The 23,818-nt window shown below is 40.8% G+C and overlaps 1 protein-coding gene across 1 annotated transcript in view; it reads left to right on the forward strand.

The window, feature by feature from the left end:
• GUCY2F (guanylate cyclase 2F, retinal) overlaps positions 1-23,818 on the forward strand; it is a 94,468-nt gene that overhangs the window by 24,909 nt on the left and 45,741 nt on the right. The window contains 9 exon segments of the mRNA XM_044234701.1: positions 4,272-4,569; positions 4,571-4,655; positions 5,672-5,696; positions 5,835-5,838; positions 6,043-6,122; positions 10,101-10,197; positions 15,392-15,499; positions 15,501-15,524; positions 21,489-21,578. Of these exon segments, the coding sequence (XP_044090636.1) occupies positions 4,272-4,569; positions 4,571-4,655; positions 5,672-5,696; positions 5,835-5,838; positions 6,043-6,122; positions 10,101-10,197; positions 15,392-15,499; positions 15,501-15,524; positions 21,489-21,578 (811 nt within the window).

Consider the following 23,818-nt stretch of genomic DNA (forward strand, 5'->3'; position numbering starts at 1 on the left):
CTATAGCTATGCCCTTTCCTTTAGCTTCGGGTCCCTCTATTTTTGTGGCTCTGTGTGTGTATGTGTGTGCACTTATGCACATGCAAGTGTGTAGAGTGTGTGTGTGTGTGTGTGCGCACATACGTACGTGGGCAGGTGTGCTATGTGGTGGAGGCTAGAGAATCCTGAAAAATAGGCTTCAGGTTTCAGTTGTCTTGGAGAGTTGCTGTCAGTCAGCTCTAACAGGGGTCACTCCAGGAACACAGAATGCAGCATAGCCTGACTAGCTGAAAATCCTGTGAGATGGGTCAACTCAAAGGTGAGGGTGTTGTTTTTTAATAGTTTCAATCTTTGCTTTTGGCTGTAGGTAGATACAGTCTCTTTCCCAGAAGGCTCCGTGCCTTTCAAAACAGAATACTAGCATTTTCTCTGCTTTCAGGGGCTTGCTGCCCTGTGGTTTTTTTTTTTTTCTTACACTCATTTGTTTTACTAGTATTGATTTTATACTCCACCTTCCAGCCTTAACTTATTGTCATAACCTATCAAAGCCCCAGAAAACAGTCAGGCTCTCGCAAAATTCCTGAGGACAATTAAGTGGAGCATCTGAGAAAGTAAAAAGGGAAAGTTAGTGAAAATGCTTTTAGGGACCTCAGTGTGTGCTAGGTGACTAATTGTGGATGCACATGGCACCCATTCACCATGCCTCCTTCTATAGTGTGTGTTAAGGCGAGTCAGTGGAAAGACATCCCTGGACAAACACTCAGGGAACTGAAATGTTGATTTCTGCCCTGCTCTTAGTTAGCTCTGTTATCTGGGGCAAGGTTTTTCACCTGAACCACTGGAAGAATGGAGCTGCTCTTAACAAAAATGGGGAAGATCATTATAGATGAAGCAGGAAGATTTGAGGTGAAAATCAGTAGCTTGATTTTGGGTACATTGAAAACTAGTGTACATGTAAAGATATCAGAGTAGGTAGTTGACTTATGAGTTTGGTATTTAGCAGTCTGGGCTGAAAGTATAAATCTGAGATTTATAGTATAAATATGGTATTTAAAGCCATGAGACCAAGGGAGATCCCCAGTGGAGTGAGTGTTGCTAGGAAAGAGGACCAAGGACTGAGCTGTTTAATGTTCTCATGTTAAAAGATCAGAGAGATGAAGGGAAAAAATATATATACAGTCCAAACAGAAATGTCTGCAAGCTAAATTTGGTCCCTGTACTAGACTAAGTGTTGGGAAATTTCAGAGGAGTTCGCACCTAAAAAAGACTTCAGGTAATGCCTATTTCAAGCAAAAATGCTAAACTAAGAACAGATAACCTGTGTTCTAGTCCTGATTTTATGCCCCAGTCAGTGACCTTGACAGATCATTGAACTCCTCTGAGCCTCCCTTTCCTGTCTAAAGAGATAGAGAACTAGACCTGATGATCTCCAACTGTAGACATTTGTGGTTCTAGACATTTTAGAGAGGAAGAAACTGAAGCCCAGGGAGAGGGTATAAATGATTTGTCTAACATTCTGGTATTAGGAAGAGACTATAGGCAACTGTTTCTTCTTCTGTATTGTTTTAACCCACGTATGTGTATTAGAATACCTGGGGCACTTTAGGAATACTGATTACTGGATCCCAAACCTAAAGTATCTCATTTTGTTTGTCTGCATTGGGTTTGGCATTGGTATTTTTTTCTTTTATTTATTTATTTATTTTCAGCGTAACAGTATTCATTGTTTTTGCACCACACCCAGTGATCCATGCAATCCATGCCCTCTTATAATACCCACCACCTGGTACCCCGACCTCCCACCCCCTGCCCCTTCAAACCCCTCAGATTGTTTTTCAGAGTCCATAGTCTCTCATGATTCACCTCCCCTTCCAAATTCCTTCAACTCCCTTCTCCTCTCTAACTCCCCTTGTCCTCCATGCTATTTGTTATGCTCCACAAATAAGTGAAACCATATGATAATTGACTCTCTCTGCTTGACTTATTTCACTCAGCATAATCTCTTCCAGTCCCATCCATGTTGCTACAAAAGATGGGTATTCATCCTTTCTGATGGAGGCATATACTCCATAGTGTATATGGGCCACATCTTCCTTATCCATTCGTCTGTTGAAGGGCATCTCGGTTCTTTCCACAGTTTGGCAACCATGGCCATTGCTGCTATAAACATTGGGGTACAGATGGCCCTTCTTTTCACTACATCTGTATTTTCAAAGTAAATACCCAGTAGTGAAATTGCAGGGTTATAGGGAAGCTCTATTTTTAACTTCTTGAGGAATCTCCACACTGTTCCCCAAAGTGGCTGCACCAACTTGCATTCCCACCAACAGTGTAAGAGGGTTCCCCTTTCTCTACATCACCTCCAAAACATGTTTTTCCCTGTCTTGCTAATTTTGGCCATTCTAACTGGTGTAAGGTGATATCTCAATGTGGTTTTAATTAGGATCTCCCTGATGGCTAGTGATGATGAGCATTTTTTCATGTGTCTGATAGCCATTTGTGTGTCTATATTGGAGAAGTGTCTGTTCATATCTTCTGCCCATTTTTTATATGATTATCTGTTTTGTGTGTGTTGAGTTTGAGGAGTTCTTTATAGATCCTGGATATCAACCTTTTGTCTGTACTGTCATTTGCAAATATCTTCTCCCATTCCGTGGGTTGCCTCTTTGTTTTCTTGACTGTTTCCTTTGCTGTGCAGAAGCTTTTGATTTTGATGAAGTCCCAAAAGCTTATTTTCGCTTTTGTTTCCTTTGCCTTTGGAGACATGTCTTGAAAGAAGTTGCTGTGGCTGATATCGAAGAGATTACTGCCTATGATCTCCTCTAGGATTCTGATGGATTCCTGTCTCACATTGAGGTCTTTTATCCATTTTGAGTTTATCTTTGTGTATGGTGAAAGAGAATGGTCGAGTTTCATTCTTCTACATATAGCTGTCCAGTTTTCCCAGCACCATTTATTGAAGAGACTGTCTTTTTTCCACTGTATATTTTTTCCTGTTTTGTCGAAGATTATTTGACCATAGAGTTGAGGGTCCATATCTGGGCTCTCTACTCTGTTCCACTGGTCTATGTGTCTGTTTTTATGGCATTGGTATTTTTGATACTCCTTGGGTAATTGGCAACCTACTGCTCTGCAACAGGGCATGGCATTGTCTTGCTATCTGCTACTATAATTCTCTGCATCTTGACTTGTCTTTCCAACGTGAAAATGATCCACTCAATTTTAAACCCTCTTATTCAGATGAAGGAGGAAGATAGCTTTCTAGTCATGGTGAAACCAAAGTAGCAAGTATCAGCTTTCTCTGAAGCTCGGTAAAATGGCATGACCATTGCTTTCTTGAACTCCATTCTAGAGGTGAAATGTTATGGAAAACCATGAAGCCATGGCCTGTGGCGGGGGTGGGCAGGGATTGAGGGAGGGATTGTTCTCTCTTCCTCCCTACCTTTTTGGAATAGATACAAGTTTGCTCCAAAACCAAATTTACTAGGTCACTAAGCAGTGTGTCAGGGATAGTACACCAAATGCTATTGCTTTTACTTTAAATATATGGCAGGCAGAGTCACGCTATCCACTGTAGAAGCCTTACTGCTTTACAGTGGCTTCTCAACAAAGTTTTGTCTGTTTAGACACCAGCAGGATATAGGGTTTGTTGATTAAAACCCACATTCTCCATGCATTACAACACATGGCACTGTCTTTGGGGGGGTGTATGTGTATGTGTATGTTTATGTATGTATCATACAGATGCATGTTTGCATGTGTATGTGTGGGGTTGTGTGTTTCAAACTGTATTCTAGCATTCACTTTCTCTGGGGAGAGTGTGTCTAGAAGAGCCCTTTTGGACTAAGACAGGACACAGACATGGACTGTGGAAACACATTATTTACAGCCTTACCACACTCACCTTCCATTCTAGTAGTGCCAGCAAAATGATTTTATCATGCATAATGCACTGGTAATTAACCTGGTAAATCTCCTTTGCATGCCTCTTGTCTATTCCATACTTGTTTTTTTAGTGCCCTTTATAACTCTAAATCACTTTCTTAGTTTAGGAGCATAAAAATATATTGTGTATGACTGGTTTGCTCATAAAATTGTCATATTTGATATATTTAAAGATGTGAAGGCCTGTGGGAGAAAAACAGAAAAATTCAGGGGAGAAACCAAGCAAGTCCTCAGAAACAATTGTTTTTTTCCTTTGGGTCTTCATAGCTCTTCTCCACTCAGACGTGCAGCCCATAATAATGAACACAGGCTTGGAATACACTCTGAGATTGCTCTAGGGCGACCAGGGCTCAAGATAATTGTAATTTTTAAAAATATATTTCACCATTGTTTGGAACCATCTATAATTCAATTTACTTTATCGCACAAGCCATGAATAATGCTATGAAAGAAAATGGACGGGCTAGTGCTGCCAGCCTGGTTCAGCATTCCAGAAACACGCAGTTCTATGGATTCAGCCTATTGATAAGGAGAGATTCAAATGGAAATGGAATTGCAGAATATGTAATCCTGGACACCAACTGGAAAGAATGGGAACTCTATTGTACTTACACTGTGGACATGGAAAAGGAGCTGCTGCGGTTTAGAGAGGACTCCCCCCCCCATTTGCTTCCCTGGTGGCAGGCCCCCTCGAGCAGATGCACAATGCTGATTTGCAGAAGGGAAGATCTGTTGAGGTAAGGAATAGAAAAATCACTGGTAGTCAATTTGGCTCAGCGTGGGTTACAAGGGAACCTATTTTAGAGAAGGTGTATTTTAACACTGGAACACTCAAAGAATCAGTCATTTGCATTCTGGGGAGATAAACATCTTGGCATTCCAGGTAGTTAATTTAAAATAATGAAGATGAGAGCTATTTTACAGCCTTGGAAAATCATCTACAATTTAAAAGCCACCCCCACTCATTTTCATAATGATACCACTTCCAAAAAGGCTACTCTAAGAAGAGGAAGGCGTGAATCTTTTCCTCAGTCTATTGTTGATGATGACCTGTGATCATTTTCCTTGCTAGAAAGATCACCGCTTCTTCCCTTGATGTATACAAAACCCGTCAATCAGTTTGCATCAAGATATCTTTTCTATACCCTTTCTTCTCTGAACTCCCACTGAACTAAAAGTCTGTACCTCACAATTTAGCACAAAATTGCTTTTCAATTGTTTCTTGTGTATTGATTGTCTCTCCCCCTCCCAAACATACCGCTCCTTGAGGGCAGGTACCATAGCTAATAATTCTTATGTGCACCCCCCCAGCCAACACAGTTGGTGTCCAATAAATACTTGCAGTTAGATTGACTGATGGAACTCCTCTAGCTTGAGGAAGAGTGGAAATTTCATCAAATCTCTAAGAGCCAGAGGGGAACTTTGGAAGGATCCATATTATTCCTGTGTGAGTGTATACCACACCCTTCTAAATTCAAATGCATCTGTTTGAAATGGGCTTCAGTTTCTAGTTTGCTTGAGCATGACATACCCTACTACCCTGATGTTAGCGTCATCATATATTTCCTTCTGAAATCTTAGTAATCCATCCAAATGTTTAGGTTTCCTAGAGGGTAATTTACATCTCGGTGAAACCCTGATTATCAAAACTAGACTCACACTTGAAGGACAAGTGCTATGTTTTTCATCTATAACACACAAGGTCTATGGACTCCAGTGAATTTAAAATGTCTTTTATTTTATGAAGGTGACATAATACTGACCCTTCACAGGTGAGATAACGTATTTATTCTCAAAAATTCTATTGCCATCCACCTTAAATTAAGGTACTCAAAATTTTCCATTCATGAACTTTTTCCTCCAAAGCAACACCCGGGTCACCCTTAATGCATGTGATTTGTTATTGTCAGAGTGGTGAGTGGTTTTGCTTCAGAACAGTGAAATTGCTTTCTGTGTCCATAAAGTTAACAAGACATACTGTGCTGTAGAAAAATGGAATTAAGTTAGGTAGATGTGGCTTGATTTTAGACTCACCAGAAAGCACGAGGAGCTGCTTCATGGTGCCCTTTATTTACAGCTTCTCTCTGGTAATGCCATTCTTCCTCTTGCTCTCTATAGGCATTGACCATGTCTTTGTGTGATGGTCTGACTTGCTTTGCTTATAGCCCTGCTGTTAATGGATTTGCTTACTTTATATGGTACATTTTTGGGTTTTTTTTTGATATAAACGTAAAAGGCCATAATAGCCTTGTTAGTATTTATTTCCAGGAAGTCATGTTTCAGTACAATTTCCTCATTATGACCCACTGATTTTCTGTTTTCCATAGCAGTTTGCTGTCCCTACCGGCCCCATTTAGAGTGAAGTGTTTTCATGATGCCAAGAATAGCTTCCTCAGCTGTGCTGTCAGTGTTATTGCCTGTGAGTAAATCTGGCTTGCCCCATTATCGTGAAATAAGAGAACTAGTACTTTAGGGTCTGTGTACTCCCTATCTGTGCTCCCTTTTCCACTGGCGGTCTCCACTACCCACCTCTTTCCTCAAATAGTATGGACTAGTACAAAATAAAATTGGGATATTTTAACCAGTTTTAAGAATTAGACTTTGGCAAGAATCCAGAAGTTGGGAATAATGGTCCTAGTTCCCAGGATTGTAGTGAGGATTATTAAATAAACTGAAGTATGTAAAACACCTAGAATAATACCTGACTCAGAGGAGGCACTCTGAGTGGTAAAGTCCTACCTCCTGCCCAGGCACATGGGATTCTCCCACTGATTGCTGGGAGCCCAGAACCCTCACTTTGACACTCATACATTTTGCCATGGGTATTATACTCCAGATTCACACTGTCCTTCTTCCTTGGACAAAAGCTATCCTAGCCAATCATCAACGTCATCATTATTGACACTCATACATTTTGCCATGGGTATTATACTCCAGATTCACACTGTCCTTCTTCCTTGGACAAAAGCTATCCTAGCCAATCATCAACGTCATCATTATCAACATGTCTTTGTCTTTCTCCCTCAGATCCCATAAAAGGTTACCAACTACTCTGATAAATGAATTCAGAATCGGGGCATAAATGGCATGGCTGAAGATGGCTTCATAAGATGCTCCTTTTTCATAATCTTGGCATTTTAACAGTTGACCTGTCCCCAAATTAAGACGATTTGGGGAAAGTGAAAAATGAATCAACCACGGCCCTCCCACTTCACACTTTCCACCCTGCTAACCACACCTTTGTTATCTTTTTGTAAGAGTGGTCCTCACCACAATACAACACGAACTTGGTGGGAATGGAGTGGAGCTCCTTTGGCAAGTTCTGAGAAAAATGTCCAGAGTGTACTAAACAGCTGTGTAAACTTGGACAAGGCACTATACCTCTCTCAGTCAGAATTTTCTCATTTGTAAAATGAAGGAATTGGATTAAGTGAACTTGAAAAGCCCTTCCAGTTCTGATGTTATAACGAGTCTGTGAAATCCTAGCTCGAAACTCTAATAGGTGGTACTCTTAGCGTTTAGTATGTTGGCATCACAGCAAAAAACAAACAAACAAACAAACCAAAACCCCCCAAAACCACTCTTATTCAATTTCCTTATATTAGAAACTTGATAAAGCCATACAGAGTGGTAGGTATCTTGTGAATTGTTAAAACACACTTAACAAAAACATTATATTAAAGGTGGTTCTTCTTTTTAATTTCTGTGACTGTGACATACTCCGGTTCAGAACAGAAATTTAATGTATTGAGTTTAGCTGCTGCCTAAGACCAGAGTATTGAGTTAACATCATTAGATACTTAGGGAAAATAAATGCCCCTCTCTAGGGAGATTCGAAGAGTTGTGGGCTCTGGCTACATAATGCCAAAACATCCCGTGGCAAGATTGAAAATGGAGTCACTAAGCTGGTTAGGTTACTTGTCAACCTCCCACCTCACCCTCCCCCCTCCAATGACTGGCCTCACTGGTCTTTCCCATGGAAACGACTGGTTCTTTCGGCTTAGAGTGAGCTCAATCTGCAATTCGTATGAAGGCAAGGGGGAAAAGTCTATAAAATCACAAGGGGGGGGATGTTTGGAGTTTGTGGGCTGAAGGGCAGAGAAGGCTGGAGAGGGACATGGAGATGGACATGATTGGAGAGGAAAATGAGTTTGAGACAATTGGTATTTGAAGTGGTCACCGAAAACTCAGAGATGGGAGAGCAGCACATCATTTCCCAGAGGTACTTGGTCCTTGGTACTTCAGCTAACAGAGCACAAAAGATGCCCTCTCTTTGCTGCCTGCCTCCTTCTCTCTGCCCACCATGGCTGCAATCAGAACTGAGTGTCTGATGAGTTTCTGTAATAGATGGTGATTACTTGCAGGAGAGTGACTCTCTGTTCTTTCCTTTTCTCTGTGTTTTGATTGTTTAAGTTTTTTTTTTTCCAGAAAGAAAGACTTGCAAAGAACCCAACCACCCCAAAACAAAGGATTCTTTGAACTCTTCCTTTCTCCCGACTCTGAACCAGATTGCCTCGCCTTTCTATAAAGCTCTCCAGTGCTTTGTAAAACTAATGATGATAATGATAATAATGAGCTCTTATACTTTCATGGTGCTTCATGCTTTTTGAAGCACTTTCACATATATTATCTCATTTGATTTTCAAAACAACTCTATAAGCGGGTAATGCACAAACCATTATCTGGCTAGACAGATGAGGACATGGAGCATGAAGAGGTTAAATTATTTACCTAAGGTCATCTGGCTAATTAATGACAGAATCTGCACTGCATCTTAGGTCTCTGGATTGGGAGTCCAGTTGTCTTTCTACTAGAGTGTGTAGCATGGTTATTTTCACAGGTGTGCCTGCTTTAAGACATCACCACACATATGAAGTAGATAAGTTAGGGGGCGAAGCTTTCGCCGAAAGATTCATGTGCTCTACCCAAGAATTCACTACAGGGCGCTTTTAATTTTCACCACAGGGCAACAGCTCCCACAGTGATAAGGGACATACTTGTGGGCAGACAATTAGAAACACATTTTTGTTTACAAACCAGTGGACTCACTGAGACAAACAGACAGTGTTACTGGTGCTTAAAGTTACAGTGACATAGCAGACTTGCTTACAGTAACTTGACAAAGCATTTTGATTCAGTGGTTGTTTTCCACACTCTGCAGGCGCTAATACATTGCACAGGGTGGCCATTAAGGGGTTGTGGAAAAAGCGAAACCAAACTGTAGCTGTCAGCACCCCCAAGACAAAACAGAACAAAACAACCACACAGACTAAATCCAAGGTATCCTTCAGGTCCTTAAGTTGCCCGGTCGGCTCAACTGAAATGACCTACCTGGCAGTGTGGGTAGACATCAAAAACTTCTATGTGTCTAGTAATTGATTTATAGGAAATAATTACATTTGCTGCAAATTAATGGGCATGTTTGAAGAGAATCAGGTTTAAATTGTGTCTGTGTAATGCACAGACAAGAGACCAATTCAGTAAAAGAAAAAAAAAACCCAGTCAGCCCACTTGTTTGGAATCATGTAGACAAAGCAACCAACTGATTGAATTTTTCCACTTTTCAACCTGTTGCTTTGGCAACGCATAGATGCTACTTCACAAGACAAGTGGTCTTGTGGACAGAAATCTGGGCCCGCAGCCAGGGACCAAGGATTGGAGTCCTAGCTCTGCCTCAGGCTAGGGAATCACACAATTTGCTTAATTTTGTTTTGTTTCTTGAATGTGTTTTTGTGCCTATTAAATGGAGATGAATGCTTCTTGGCCTGGGTATTATTTGAATATGTACTGTGGCATAGGAGAAAGAGTGGTGAGTTCTTTATGAGTATTGCAAGGTGTTGTTTTGAAAGTGCTCTTGATGTGGGATCACCATTTTTGTGGGGGGGGGATCACTATTTTATTAGTCTGACTTACTGTCCCCATGCAGCAGCCTCATCCTTCCCTTTTGATGTCTCTTCAATAGCATCTTCATTTTTCTCTTTTGGTCTTTGTAATTCTGTGAGTGGTGAGAACCAGGGTTGCTGTTTCTCTTTGCTGTGGGTATAAGGGTAAAGATTTATGTGCGGTTAGTCTCCCCATTATCTTGTATATTTTAAAACTTCCATCACAGGGCAAATTTATCCTGGTTCACAAAATACCCAGCTCCCTGTGACCCTCTGATTTTACACTTGTTTCAGGTGTCATATAAATAAAATCCAGTTGATTAAAGGACCCAATAGAATTCTACTGACTTTGAAGGATGTGACGTTTATCAATCCCCACTTTGGCAGTAAGGTAAGGAGCAACCCCCTCCCTGGCTCCACTGTCCAGTATGGTATTCACAAGCCACAGGTGACTATGGAGCACTTAACATGGGCCGAGTCTGGGGGCACCTGGGTAGCTCAGTCGTTTAAGGGTCTGTCTCTTGATGTCACCTCAGATGATGATCTCAGGGTGGTGAGGCTGAGCCCCATGGCGGGCACTGCACTCTGTGTGGAGTCTGCCTGAGGTTCTCTCCCCCAACTCATGCTCTCTCAGTCTCTCTCTCTCAATATCACACTCACATCAATCAGTTGATCTTTGAAAAAAAGCACATGGTGAGTCTAAATTGAGATGTGCTCTAAACGTAGAATATACCCTGGATTTAGAAGGTTTAGTACAAAAACATGTAAAATATCTCATTAAATTAAAAAGATTAATTACATGTCAAAATGATGATACAATGGATGTTGTGGGTTAAATAAAGCATATCTTCTGCCAGATCAGCTCTCACTTCTGCCCTTACAGATTCTATGTTGCCACTAATGGTCTTCTCCAACCTAGCCATTGCCTGGATAATTGTTACCCTGAATTCCCTTTCCAACATACTGTTTATGTCCATATCCAATAGTTCTGTGGCAGAGGGCACAGTCCCTGAATTTTTCCTTTGTTGGGTGTTCCTCCTCCTAGTCATTTTGGTGAGAAGTGGTTGAGGGGATGTAGAGCTGAGTATATCAACTGTGATCCAGGCAAGGAACACCTCTCCATGAATGATCTCCTGCCCCCGTAGAGATCCAGAAGTGTATAATCTTACATCTCAGGCTGACTTCATGGGTGTTCAGAGTATTCTGGTAGATATTTAGCTCAATTCAGGGGACCAGTTGAAACAGGGTCTCCTTCTCTGCCATCTTACTCCTCCCCTCTGAATAAAACATATTAAGATTATTCTTACCTGCTTCTTACTTTTTTTAAAGTGACTATTAGAAAGATTAAAAATACATATGTGACTCAGGTTACAGTTCTAGGGGAAGGTGCTGTCTTAGAACAGTTTTGTGAAGGCCACGCAATGCACGTTGAGCAACAATGCAGCTTTGACTTCATGAAGCCCTTCTTCGGTATATCTGAACTCCACGTTTGAGTGCTCATTCCTCAAGGGCAGAGATCCATTTTCTTTTAATTTTAGCCCATAGCTCCCAACCTTGTGCTGATAGTGTAATAGGTGCTTGCAAGAGTTTGGTGAATGAATCAACGAGTGAAAATCAACGAGTGAAAATCAGTTGAATGTCCCTGGAGGGTGGCACGTGGTTCTGTTCTGATGGTTATTGTGTAACAACTGGTGCTCTTCACTGAATACCTGTTCTGGTCCTGGACTAGGCTTTGTGAGAGATGCCTTCAAGGAAATTATAGCTAAATCAGAGATACAAATTATACCACACAAGGGAGCTGCTAGGTGCCATATTGCACAAAAGAAATATGGTGAACGTCAGAGGAGATGTATCAGTGGAAGAAGGTTTTTTTTTTTTTTTTTTTTTAAGAGACTCAGCACTAAAGCTGGGTCTTAATCAAGGATAGATAGGATTTGTCTAGGTCACAGGTCACAGGTCACAAACTGGTAACCACTTTTGTTTGACTCTTATAGTTATAAAAAATAATGGCCAGAACTTTAAATTGGGAGATTGCACATAAAGACCTGGATTTCTGGGTATTTTAATTTTTAAATTTTCTTATTTTTTTAAATGATTTTAAAAATTTATTTGACAGAGAGAGAGTACAAGCAGGGAGAGTAGCAGGCAGAGGGAGAAGCAGAGCCAAAGGCAGATGCTTAACTGACTGAGCCACCCACACTCCCCTCTGGGTGTTTTATAAAGGCTGGAAGATCTGTCAGCCTTGGGTATTATCATGGCAATTGTTCAGGACTCAGTAGTAGTTGCCCTTTTTGGAAGAAGCATGCATTTTGACCCACTTGCCATCACTCTCTACTATCTTACATTCGGTCTATGTGACCAATTTGTATTTACCTCCCTGACCCCAGTAGGCAGAGAAAATAGCATAAACAAAAGCTTGGAAAAAAAGAAAGCATGAGGAAGAGTTTCGTCAACTGTAGTAGTAACGTGAGAGGTTGTCTCTTTGTGCCTAGTCTATGTGGCCAAAATGAAGACATTTGCTTGTCCAAATTCTAGTATAGTGGTAGCAGGATGTAAGGAGAGAATGCAAGCACATCCTATTTGTCCCCATGTGACATTTACTTTTACTAAACCAGTATACCAGGTCTGAGAATTCAGGATCTCTGTGACCAAACGGATCATTTGCGTAAACGTGGCAAAGAAAGGTATACTTGAACTAGTTGGCTGGGTGATGATGGGATTACATGGCAATACTCTGTGTAGTTGGAATCAGATGAAATGTTCAGCTGTTTAGCTTAATCCTCAGTTACAACCCTAACTCTGATTTGTTTTAGTCATCTAATTTTTTTTTGTAAGGTTGATATCATGTTCCTGGAAATGTACTGCTAAATGCCAAAATTATCATTGTGGCTGAAAGCTACATTCCATCCTCATGCCGTAAAGATGTACTGATGTTAGTCTCTATTTTTGAAGCCACCAGAGGAACCTGGAAGTCACTCAGGGTGGTAGAATTTGTCTGGATTTGTCATACCCCTTATGCATCATATGAAATTTCTCACCTTCATCAGAAGAGGCAGATACTGGAGGTCAAGCTCTGATAGATAACTTGATACTGAGGAAACAAGTAGTTACTTCTATGACAATATATTTTATCCAGAAATGGGTAATCTGTAGTAAAAGCAGGTGATTAGAAGTCATCGTTCTAAACGTAGCAATGTTTACTAAAATGGTCAAGAGCAATAAACCTGTTTTTAAAAATCCCACTTCTGGCGTGGTATTCAGTTCATGTCCATTGCCTCGAAGTTTTGGATCTCAAGTGTCAAAGCAACAAACACAGATCGATTTCGGGCTGAATTAACTCTCTCTTTGCAGAGGCCTTGCAATAGTCCAGTGAAGTGTGGGAAAACTCTTCCTGCCCTTCTCTCTTTCCTACCGAGACACAAAACATCTTTGGGTTTTGTACAGCGTTGCAAGAAATCACCAAAGATAACAGAATAGGGCTTCTTTCAGATGAACAAAGTACCCAAGTTTTTAAAATCTTGCTCATGATGACAGATCCTTCATTCACTTGTGCATACATTTTGACATAGTGAGAGAGAAAAAAAAACACAACCAATAATCACTTTTCACTGCATAAGTGAGAAAAATGAAGAGCAACAGGGACTGATAGCCTTATAGAGAATGTTTATTTTATTTTATTTTTTTACTATATTGGCCCTGGTGGAAAAGGATGGCATTATTCTAGAACATAGTTCTTCAACTCCAGATCCTTTTTGGCATTTGGCTTGTATCAGTTTCTGATAAGAAAAGGTAGGGGAAGTGTACATTTTCCTAAATCGCTGTGTGGTCACAAACTTGCAGCTGGCTGTGTCTAATCAGTCAAGAATCCAAGCCAAGAATTCCATCCAAATGGAATGTCTGAAAGTATAAACTCTTGGTGAATATAAAATTAATCCAGTCTAGATAAATTGGCAGGTCAGTAGAAGTCAGGTCAGGAAAGGAAGTTTTTAGAAGAAAGTAAAGCTGAAGCCCAAATGTATGTGGATTTTGGCAGATTCTCTTGCTTTCTCCTGTGCCCCTTCACGCAGAGGTCTATGTCTCAATATACAGATCTAGGTGCTCCTGCTGAGATATGAAAATAAAGAATGAAAGAGAAGTAGATTCCTCCCTGGCCTCGTTCTGTTAAGGAGAGTTCAGGTTGGTGCAAGGGTTATATGAAGAGTCAAGTTTTACATCTTGTCTGAATCACGAGCTGTTGGGATTTCAACACATTAGGAGCTGGGTATAGTTTACTTGGAACTTCATGATAGTCTTGTCTTGATAGAATGAACTTAACTCGGGGCTAAATCGACTAGTTATCTTTAGATTATCAAAGACCATTAAGAGCAGAGTATGTGAAAGTACTTATGATTCATTTTTATTGGCAAGCCAAGAGTGAAACAGAGCATGGTGCCTTCGAAAAAACAAGACTGGGAATGGTAACATCCATGTTCCTCTTCCAGTGCCTATAGCCCTCACTAGGTCTACATTTCCTTGTTGTAAAATGAGGGTGTTAGAGTTAAGGGGGTGGGGGCTAGCCTACACAACAATAGCTCTGAATTACTGTAATTTCAAGAAAGTCACATTTGGAGACATGGAGAAGAATATGAGGAACATGTTGATTTATGATTTTTTTCATATGAAATAAGTCTGCTGGTTTAGTTGAAGATAAAGCTGGCCGATATTAAAGGTTACTACAGATTACAGATAACTCTTCCTCTTGTCGTTCAACAGTGCACTTCCTGGTCCTCTTTTACCAGACTTATGTGTACAAGTTAACAAATCAAGGAATAAGGAACTTGGTCTTTTTAAGCATCAGACTCATAAATCATGGGCAGACGATCTACTCACTCTCTACTGTCTTATTGCTTTCTGGGATACCTTCTGCCATTAATCTTGCCTGCACAACGAAGGTTGCCGTTCAAGACGGTATAACAAAAGGAGCCAGGCATGAGAGCCAGAAGGGTGGGATTATGTGCTAGTTCTGCTATTGATTTTTTCCAAAATGTTAGATGCTTGTGTTTTTATGTTTGTCTATAGAGTGAGGATCCCAGATTAAATTATGACTGGTGTTCTTCTCTGCCACCCCAAATTTCTGATTCCTTTTTTAAAACATTTTTAAATTTATTCATTTGAGAGAGAAAGAGAGTCTGTGAGAGAGGGAGAAGTGTGGGGCAGGAGAGGGAGAAGCAGACTCCCCACTTGATCCTAGGACCCTGGAGTCATGACCTGAGCCAAGGGCAGATGCTTCACTGACTGAGCCACCCAAGTGTCCCCCAAATCAGAGATCAAATCCTTTCTGGAGATGGAGGTACCTGCGAACATTTACCTTTCTTTCATGGTATACAGAGGTGAAGCATGATAACAAACCTAGCCTAAAAAATGTTGTGCTGGGGGATGGGCAAATTAATCTCATGTTTACAACGTTCTACTCATATAGTTACTATCTGAGGAAAAAAAAAGAAAAAGGGAAGCCAGATGAGTGCAGTACTTATACCACAGTTCATTGCTTTGTCCTAAATCATGTGAGTTTTGTTTAGAACCTTTTTTTCCTAATCCTTTCACAGAGAGGAAGTTGTACCAGTGTAAGCTTCCAGATCACCTCAGAAGTCCAAAGTGGACGGTTTCCAAGGCTCCCTTTTTCCTCGGGGAGTCTAACTCCAGCTACCTATGAAAAACTCCAACATATCCATTTATGAGGTAGGCTATCCAACAGCTATCTTATCTGCTACCTTCTTGGTTTTTAAAATGAGACAGTGATTTAGGACTTAGTCTTTGGGGTAACAATATTGAGGCTTTGGGAAAAATTTTTCAGTTTTTTGTTCGCTATCCACTGATGGACTTGTTTCGCTAACCTTTTGGACAATGATTTTCCTTAGCAACTGATCTACTTATTTATAATTTCATTAATCTTTCAAATCCATATATTTATTGTGCATGTGAAAAATAGTCAGGGGGTGCCTGGGTGGCTCAGTCAGTTAAGTGTCTGCCTTTGGCTTGGGTCGTGATCCCAGGGTCCTGGGATCCAGCCCCATATCAGGCTCACTGCTCAGTGGGGAGCCTGCTTCTTCCTCTCCAGCTCCCCCTTGCTTGTGTTCCCTCTCTCACTATCTCTCTCTGTCATAAATAATTAAAAAACAATTAAAATCCTAAAAAAAAGTCGGTGGATCCATGCAGTGTATCATGTCATTCATTCTAGAAGATAGCGTATAATAATAGAAGAAATGACTTCCTGACTTCCTGAGTCACCTGTTTGTGATGGAATGTCTAGAAATACGTTTGTGTAAAGTTTTGGGCAAACCCTTCCCTTCAAATTCTAGTTGTTCTTCCTATACCTGTTATCCTCTGATATTACTGAAATCTTTTAAAAATTATTTCTTTTTTTCCTCAGTCTGTGCTCTCTATTGGAGTAACCAATAACAGTGACCTTCTGCTGTGTAAAATGGAAATCTTTTTTTTTTTTTAAATTTCACTTAAGTTTCTGTCTTTCAAGTTTAAGAGGCCACTCCTGGCTCCTTATTCTTAGATACTGGAATTTGGCAACCAGAACAAATCTTGCAACAGCTGGAGAGAAGAACTGTTTCTTCTCAGCAGGAAAGAGTTAAGCAGGGGGTAAGAGGGGAAACTAGTCCCTCATAAGTGATGCCTTCCCAGTGTGCTTTCCTTGTTTTGTTTGAAGATACTCCCAAAAGCAGCAAACATTTTCAACTTCAATAGTAACTACAAGGAAAGTCCCAAACAGGACAGAATGAGTTTTTTGACTGTCCAACGTATTGAATTTTCCGAGTGAGTGTTCTCCTCCATTGGCCAAATAATTGCCAGATGCCTAAAACACCAAGATTGGCATGGTATATATTTGCTCAGTGTACCTGAGGGCTCTGACTTAAATTTGTAGCAGGAAACCTCCGGGATCTTGCCTCGAAGCTCATTGACTTAAAGAGGAGATTTGATTCAAGTGTAAACTTGTGGTTTTGGGGAATTGACTCTCTCAAAGACCAAAACCAAGATAATCACATAGCTTTTAAATGTCAAATGCAGTGGGCTGATGGCTTTATGAGTATACAGACACTGCTAAGATTCTGAAATAAATTTCAGTAATCTAGGGTGGTCTCTTGCTTTTTTATCTGTAAAATGAGGGGTTGAACCATATTTTTAATCATGGATACTCATTAGAATCTCCATGGAAACCTGAAAAACATACCTGTGCCTAGCCTCTGCCACTAGTAACTATGATTTGGTTGGTATGGGGTGGGCTCAGGCATTGGAATTTTTTTCAAGATTCCCTATGTGTGTAGCCAGGGCTGGGGATGGATGAATTAAGAGATCTTGAAGGCCTCTTCTGTCTCAGATATGCTATATGACTATCTGACGCTGTGGAAGAATTTATGTATCGAGTTGTGGTATGTTTTGTTTGGTGGAGACAGAAGGTTATAGTGTTAAAATTGAGAAAGGGGAAAAATAAACATCTGTACGTAACTGGCCTATAAGAATCTGTCAGATATTTCCACCTCTTGGAAGGAGGCAGAGGTGGAAATGACTATTGCTCAGTCAGAGCATGAGGATTTCTCAACAAGGCCAAAGGGAGCCTTTATCTGCACAAAAGAAGGGTGTTAGTGAGAATAATACCACACCATGAAGGCAAGATTAGGCTGATGGCAGAGTGTGAAGGAAAACCGCAGAAGAGGAAAACTGCCTGGCTAGGGCTGAAGAGGACTGTAGGAAGGAGTGTAAGTTAATTGAACCAACAGATCAAACAAAGAGGTTCAATGTGCTTTCTGAAATGGTCCTCTGTTGGGAGTGTTTTAAAGAAGATTCGTTATCTAGATTCTGTGTGAAATAAATCAGCTTTTCATAAGAATTGTCACTGGAAGATCTGCAAGTTCCAGCCAATGGGCCTGGAGGAGCAGATGACTAACAGCAAAGGACAGGCTTCCCCAAAGGACAGGAATGTCTATCAGTGATTCCCACTTTGATTGCACAGAGATGCGTCCCTACCTTAGCAACCAGACCAGAAAATCCACCCTTCTTTCATAGATCCTCTTTGAGAGAGGAGAGGAAAGCCAGGTGAGCCGACTGCTGGGAAGAGAAAACTCCCCAGATATGGTGGGAACATGGCACTGTCTGCTCTGATAGCCACAGTCTAGGGGAGAGGGTGAGGTGGGCATGAATGCAACCCTGATAGGCTCAGTGAGAACCCACTGAACTTACCCTCCCTCTTAATCTCTGACTCCTTCTGCCTCTCAGACTCTGCCTATGTTTTCCTCTTTGCCTCCTTTCTCTCACCCCTTTCCCCGCACAGCCTCCCCATCATCTTCCATTCCCAGAGCCCTTTTTCTTCAATTTTCCCACCTAGAGCTCTGTCTCCACGCCCCTCCACCGTCTCCTTTCCACCAACCACTTCTCTCATCACAGAATTGTCTAGCTCTGTCTGTTAGAAAACTGGGGCTCAGACCAACGAAGTGGTTGCTCTGAGGCCACCCCTGAATTTGAGGCACAACCAGATCCAGGACCTAGTTCTCTTGACTCTTAGTTAAAGCTCCATGGCCTTAGTGCAAAACTGATGGACTTTAAATTACTTCTAAAAACTTTAGTGGCTAGAGTTGAATGTTTCTTTCTCTTAATTAAAAACTGAATGATGAATGAAGTATTTTATCATTCTCTCTCTTAAAAGAAAAAACAAAACAAATAATGCATGTGTGGTGAAGATAAAACCTGCCTGTTTCCTTCCTTTTCCTCATTATTCATGAAGTAGGACACACACAGACTCAATAAAAATCTGCTTATAAAGTTTGTGAGAACTATTTCAATCTTAAAATAAATACACACAAATCCTCCAAACCAAAGAAAACCATGAGAGAAAAGAGCAATAAAGTAGAAAGTGGAAAGTGGAAGACCTTTGTTCTGTTACTACCTAGCCTTCTGACCTTGGGCAAGTCACTTCATCTCTTCAGACTTCAGTTTCTTTACCAAAATACGAAGGGATTAGAACAGGGTTACCCAAGACCCTTTCCAGCTCTCACATTTGATGATTTGGCTGGGGGGGGGAAGGATCGGCTTAATGATCTCTAAAAGGTTATAAGCCAGAGAGAGGCTAACCCCTCTCTACAATAAAGCCGACTCCAGGAAGACAGTATCAGGTATTGGTTAGAGGCAGAGTTAGGGTTGCCAGTCCTGATGTTCAGGTTGTGCACTGCACAAGGGCACCCGTATTTAAGAGGGTACTATTCCCATTACAGACATGTACTAACTTAGAGTGGTTCAGGGTTGGGCAGAGAGGTTCTGACCTCCAGCCTAGCTCAGAAACAAGGCAGTGGGGGTTAGTTCTCATAGCTACATTATTATGTGTACACTCGACTATGCACATACATAGCCACTGGTAAAATAAAACATACGTGCATCTGATTATATGCTACCTTGACTATTCCCCAGGAGTTTTTTGAAGTTACTCCTTTCTTCTGCCTAATATTCTTGGAGGTCCAATTTCAGCTTCTCTCCTCCACTTCCTCCAACAGCCTGACTTTAAACCTGACAAAGAGGCTCCACCTGGCAGGCAGGGGTTGGTGGTATGCAGACCAGCCATGCTGCCAGTGGAATGTGTTCCGTGGTATCTGGAGGATGTAAGAGTAAATGAGGGCGTGGTACATGCATGTATGTTTTCAACCAGGGCTGCCGCCCAACATCGCCCAACTGCCACCAGCTGTAAAATTATATTCTCACATGTTGATTTGTTTATTCATTGTTCCTTGTGGGAAAACACCTTTTCTAATTAGCACAAAGGTGACTTAACAGCTAGTAGTGACCAGGGGCCATGGAAAATGGTTGCAAAGGTGCTGGAAAGGCTTTACTGCCCACCACTATATCCCGCATGTTTGCTGGTTTTGTGAATTCCCAGTTAGAATTTTTGTATTTCGGCTGAAACCTTGGCTTTGATCCCTGTAGAGGGCAAAGTCCCCTGAAGGCTAAGCCTTCGACCTCGAGCTCTGGTCTGGCCCTCCTGACTCCTATGATTAAGGAAGTTAAGTGTGGGGTGGAGCCCAAGCCTCAGCCTTTCTAACCAGTTCCCAGGTGACCGTAATGCAGCTGGCCTGGGACGAGGCTCAGAGAATTTCCCAGCAAAAGACCAGGAAGGCTGCCTTTCATGCTTGGCCATTTTGTTGTAGGCAGGTGCGGATCCTGGACTAACCTTGCTGGACTCTGTGGGCACTGAGCCTGGCTGGCACAGTTCTGCTCAGCTGCCTCCAAGAGGCATTGAAGACCTCCAAGAGCCATTCCCTAGTTAAAGGGTTTCAACCTCCTCGGCTCGAAGATGCCCTCTAACCCAGAGTGTGGGCGTGGAACTCAGATGCCCGCAGCTCCTGTTATTAGCCTTTGCCTCTGGCAGGTCTCCAGATGCAGTGCCACAGCTGGATATATTCCTTAATAAGAGAATGCTTACACTCTCTTCCTGGAATTTGACTGCACAGAGCTCTCTGCTTTATTATCTCTCCTTGCCGACAAATTGGTACAGCCTGAAATGGAATCTCCAGGCTATAGGTAATAGATGTGAAAGCACTTTGAAGGGTAAAGAGCGCTGTGCAAATGCAAAGCATTATTATTATTATCAGGGAGAAAAAGGAATTTATATTTGTATTGCTTTTCTAAAAAAATTTGGGTCGGACAGAAACAAAATAGGGCTTGATGACTGATTAGTCCTTGAGGCTATGAACAGAGAAGAAAATTATCATTAAGGTGCTGATGTTAAAGTAAAGACAATAAAATAATGGTTTTTGACTTGACAGCAGCCTTAGAAATAGGGCTTTGTACTTAAAAAGTCAGAAATAGACTTCTGAAAGGGTCTAGGTTACTCATATTACTAAGATAGTACATTTGTGCATCCAAATAAGAAATGTTTAATCTACACGAAAGCCAACTGGTTTATGATTGAAGCATAAGAGGCCCCCAAAATGGCCTGTCCCACAGGAGAGAAATGGAGCAAGGTAAATGCAGAAAACATTTGCTGCATTACATCTCCAACCATGGATGCCTGAAGGCAGTAAGAATTGCAACCACCAACCATCATCATTAATCGTGGGGAACCCAGCACTACATCACTTAGCTATGAATAAGTGAAATGACCTAGCACTTTCTACAGTTAGTGAAAGGAGTCATTGCAGAGAGCGAGAACTTTCCTTTTCTGAAGTCCGCCTACCTGCTGTGGTTTCCCTGTCTTTAGTTAACTGGAATTTTTACCTTTCACTTTTCTGCATGGCCTCCTTTTTAAAGATTTGATTTATCTATCATCTATCTATCAATCAACTATCTATTTACTAGGACAGAGAGAGAGAGAGTGATTGGGGTAAGGGTCAGAGGGAGAGGGAGAAAGAAACTCAAGCAGACTCCCCGAGGAGCATGGAGCCTGATGCTGGGCTTGATCTCACCACCCTGAGTTCAAAACCTGAGGCGAAATTAGGAGTCTGATGTTCAGCCGACTGAGCCACCCTGGTGTCCCTGTGTGACCTCATTTTTAGCTCAGATACAGTGTGTCCATGTGGTGGAGTGTGATGGAGGAAGAACAAAGCCTGTTTGAGTTGATGGTCTGATTATAAACCTTTCATATGGAAGGGACATTGCTCTAGAGCTGTTGGCAACTAAGTCTCATCACTCTTCTCTGCCTTTTCTTTCTAGGGTGATTGGGTGTGGCTGAAAAAGTTCCCCTTTGGATGTTTTGGAGACCTTAAGTCCATCAAATCCAGTGCAAGTGATATGTTTGAAATGGTATGAGAAATCCTTGTTTATGTACATTCCCACTAAAACCAATCTCCGAAGTAACTAACACCAGCTGTTAGGAAGACCCTTAACAAGTAAGTGTGGGGATCATTGTGACTGTCTTGATATGACCATGTGATGCTATGGCAGAAGTATAGACTCTGAAGTCAAAGAGACGTGAAGGATTCCCTTCCTAGCTCTACTCACTTAAGAGCTATTTTAACTTAGGCAAGTCACCTAAACCCCTGAGTCTTACTTTCTTTATTTGTAAAGGAAGTATATTAATGTCTGCTTCCAGGGTTGGCATGAGGATTAAAAGAGATAATACACGTATAGCATCTTGCACATTTCCTGATATACAACTTCTTTGTAAAATGGTTGCTATTATAATTATTATTAAGTACATATCCCATAATCATTCAGAAGCTCCAGTTGCCAGGCCTAGAAAAGTCATCTTGTAATTATGACTTGCATAAGAAAAATGGTGATTTCCCAAGTCCCACCGATTTTGTTTAAAGAGTCCTTGGGTGGTTTGTTTAAGATAAGGCAGGGATGAGGAGGATTCCACCCAAACTGTTTAAAATCTTGGCTCCTTCTTGAGCTTTGAGTCTATGAAAGATTCACAGAGACTGTCTCTGGTTCCTTCAGACTCAGAAGAGTGGGAGTTTTAGGAAGTAATAATGGATTTCTTCACATCTATGAAGTAGGCAAGTTCAAATCAATCCAACAGGTATGAATCAGACACCTGCTACATCCCAAGCACTGTACAAGTGAGAAAACAAAGGAGAGGAGGAAATGGGAGATATGTGGCTTACCGTGGACAGGGTGTATCCCAGGGATCAGATGAGATGCTGTGATTTGGTATTTCTCTTAGGTGTGGTTTCGATGCTTGGCGCTGACGCTAAAATGAAAGATAAAATCAGAAAGGCGACCAACATCAGAGCTAGAATAGGCAATCCCACACTGGTTTGATGATCCAGGATGCTAAACAGAGAGCTAACTTCAAAGTCGGGTGCCTAACAGGGTCGAACTTAGGGTCAATAAGATAGGTATTGACCCAAGATAGAATGTGTCCATGACTTTTGGGTAATTTTTTATTTTGATATGATCTCAAACTTATGGAAGTGCTGCAAGAATAATTCAAGGAATTCCTGTATACCCTACCCAGATTAAGCAATTGTTCACATTTTGCTTACTTTTCATTCTCTGTAAGCTTATGTATATTATTTTTTCTGAACTATTTCAAAGTAAGGTGTAGACATCCCACCCTTTAACTTCTAAATACATCAGTGTGTATTTCCTTTAAAAGGCATTCTTGTATGTAACTATGGTATAGTTATCAAAATTGGAAAATTGAACATTGATATAATAATATATAACTATTGTCCATATTTTAATTTTATCAATGGTCAAAATAAATGACAGCTAATTTTCCCCAGGCCAGTTTCCAATCCGGGATCACGTATTATAGTTAGTTGTCATATCTCCTTAGTGCCTTTCATTTGGAACAGTTTCTCAGCCTTTCTTTGCTTTTTCTTCACCTGGATATTTTTGGAAGAATTCAGATCCGTGATTTGGTAGATAGTCTCTCAATTTGGGTTTATCCCATGTTCCTCGTGGTTAGATTTAGTTTATGCATCTTCAGCCAGAATACTACAAAAGTGCTGTTATGCTTTTCAGTACTTTTTATCAGGAGGCATACAATATCAATTGTCACATTGTGATGTTAATTTTGATTACTTTGTTGAGGTGGTTTCAAAATCTACTAAATCTCTCCAGTATAGTTACTGTCTTTTTCCCATTGTAATTAGCACATAATCTGTAAACTGATACTTTGTGTAAATATCTTGTTTTTCATCAAACTTTTGCTCACTAGTTTTAGGAACCATTGATTTTCTTTTTTTCCTTTCTTTTTTTAAACATTTTTAAAATTTTAATTCAATTAATTAACACATAATGTCTTATATTGTTTTTAGAGGTACCCATTGATTTTCTAACTCCAGTATTCTTTCTGTGTTTATCAGTTGGTGTTGTTAGAAAAAGCCTTACCTTTTCTACTATTTATTTATTTATTCATTTATTTATATCAATGTGCATGTACCAATTTAAATTTTATTCAAATCTATCTATCATCTATCTAAAACCATGAATTTACAGTAATGCTTATAATTATAACTGAATGCCACACAGTTAATTTTGTCCTTTCCCCTTTCCATACTGTGACTCCATTCTTAAATAGTGAGAAAAAT

Source organism: Neovison vison, chromosome X, assembly GCF_020171115.1.
Source record: "Neovison vison isolate M4711 chromosome X, ASM_NN_V1, whole genome shotgun sequence".
Taxonomy (NCBI): domain Eukaryota; kingdom Metazoa; phylum Chordata; class Mammalia; order Carnivora; family Mustelidae; genus Neogale; species Neogale vison.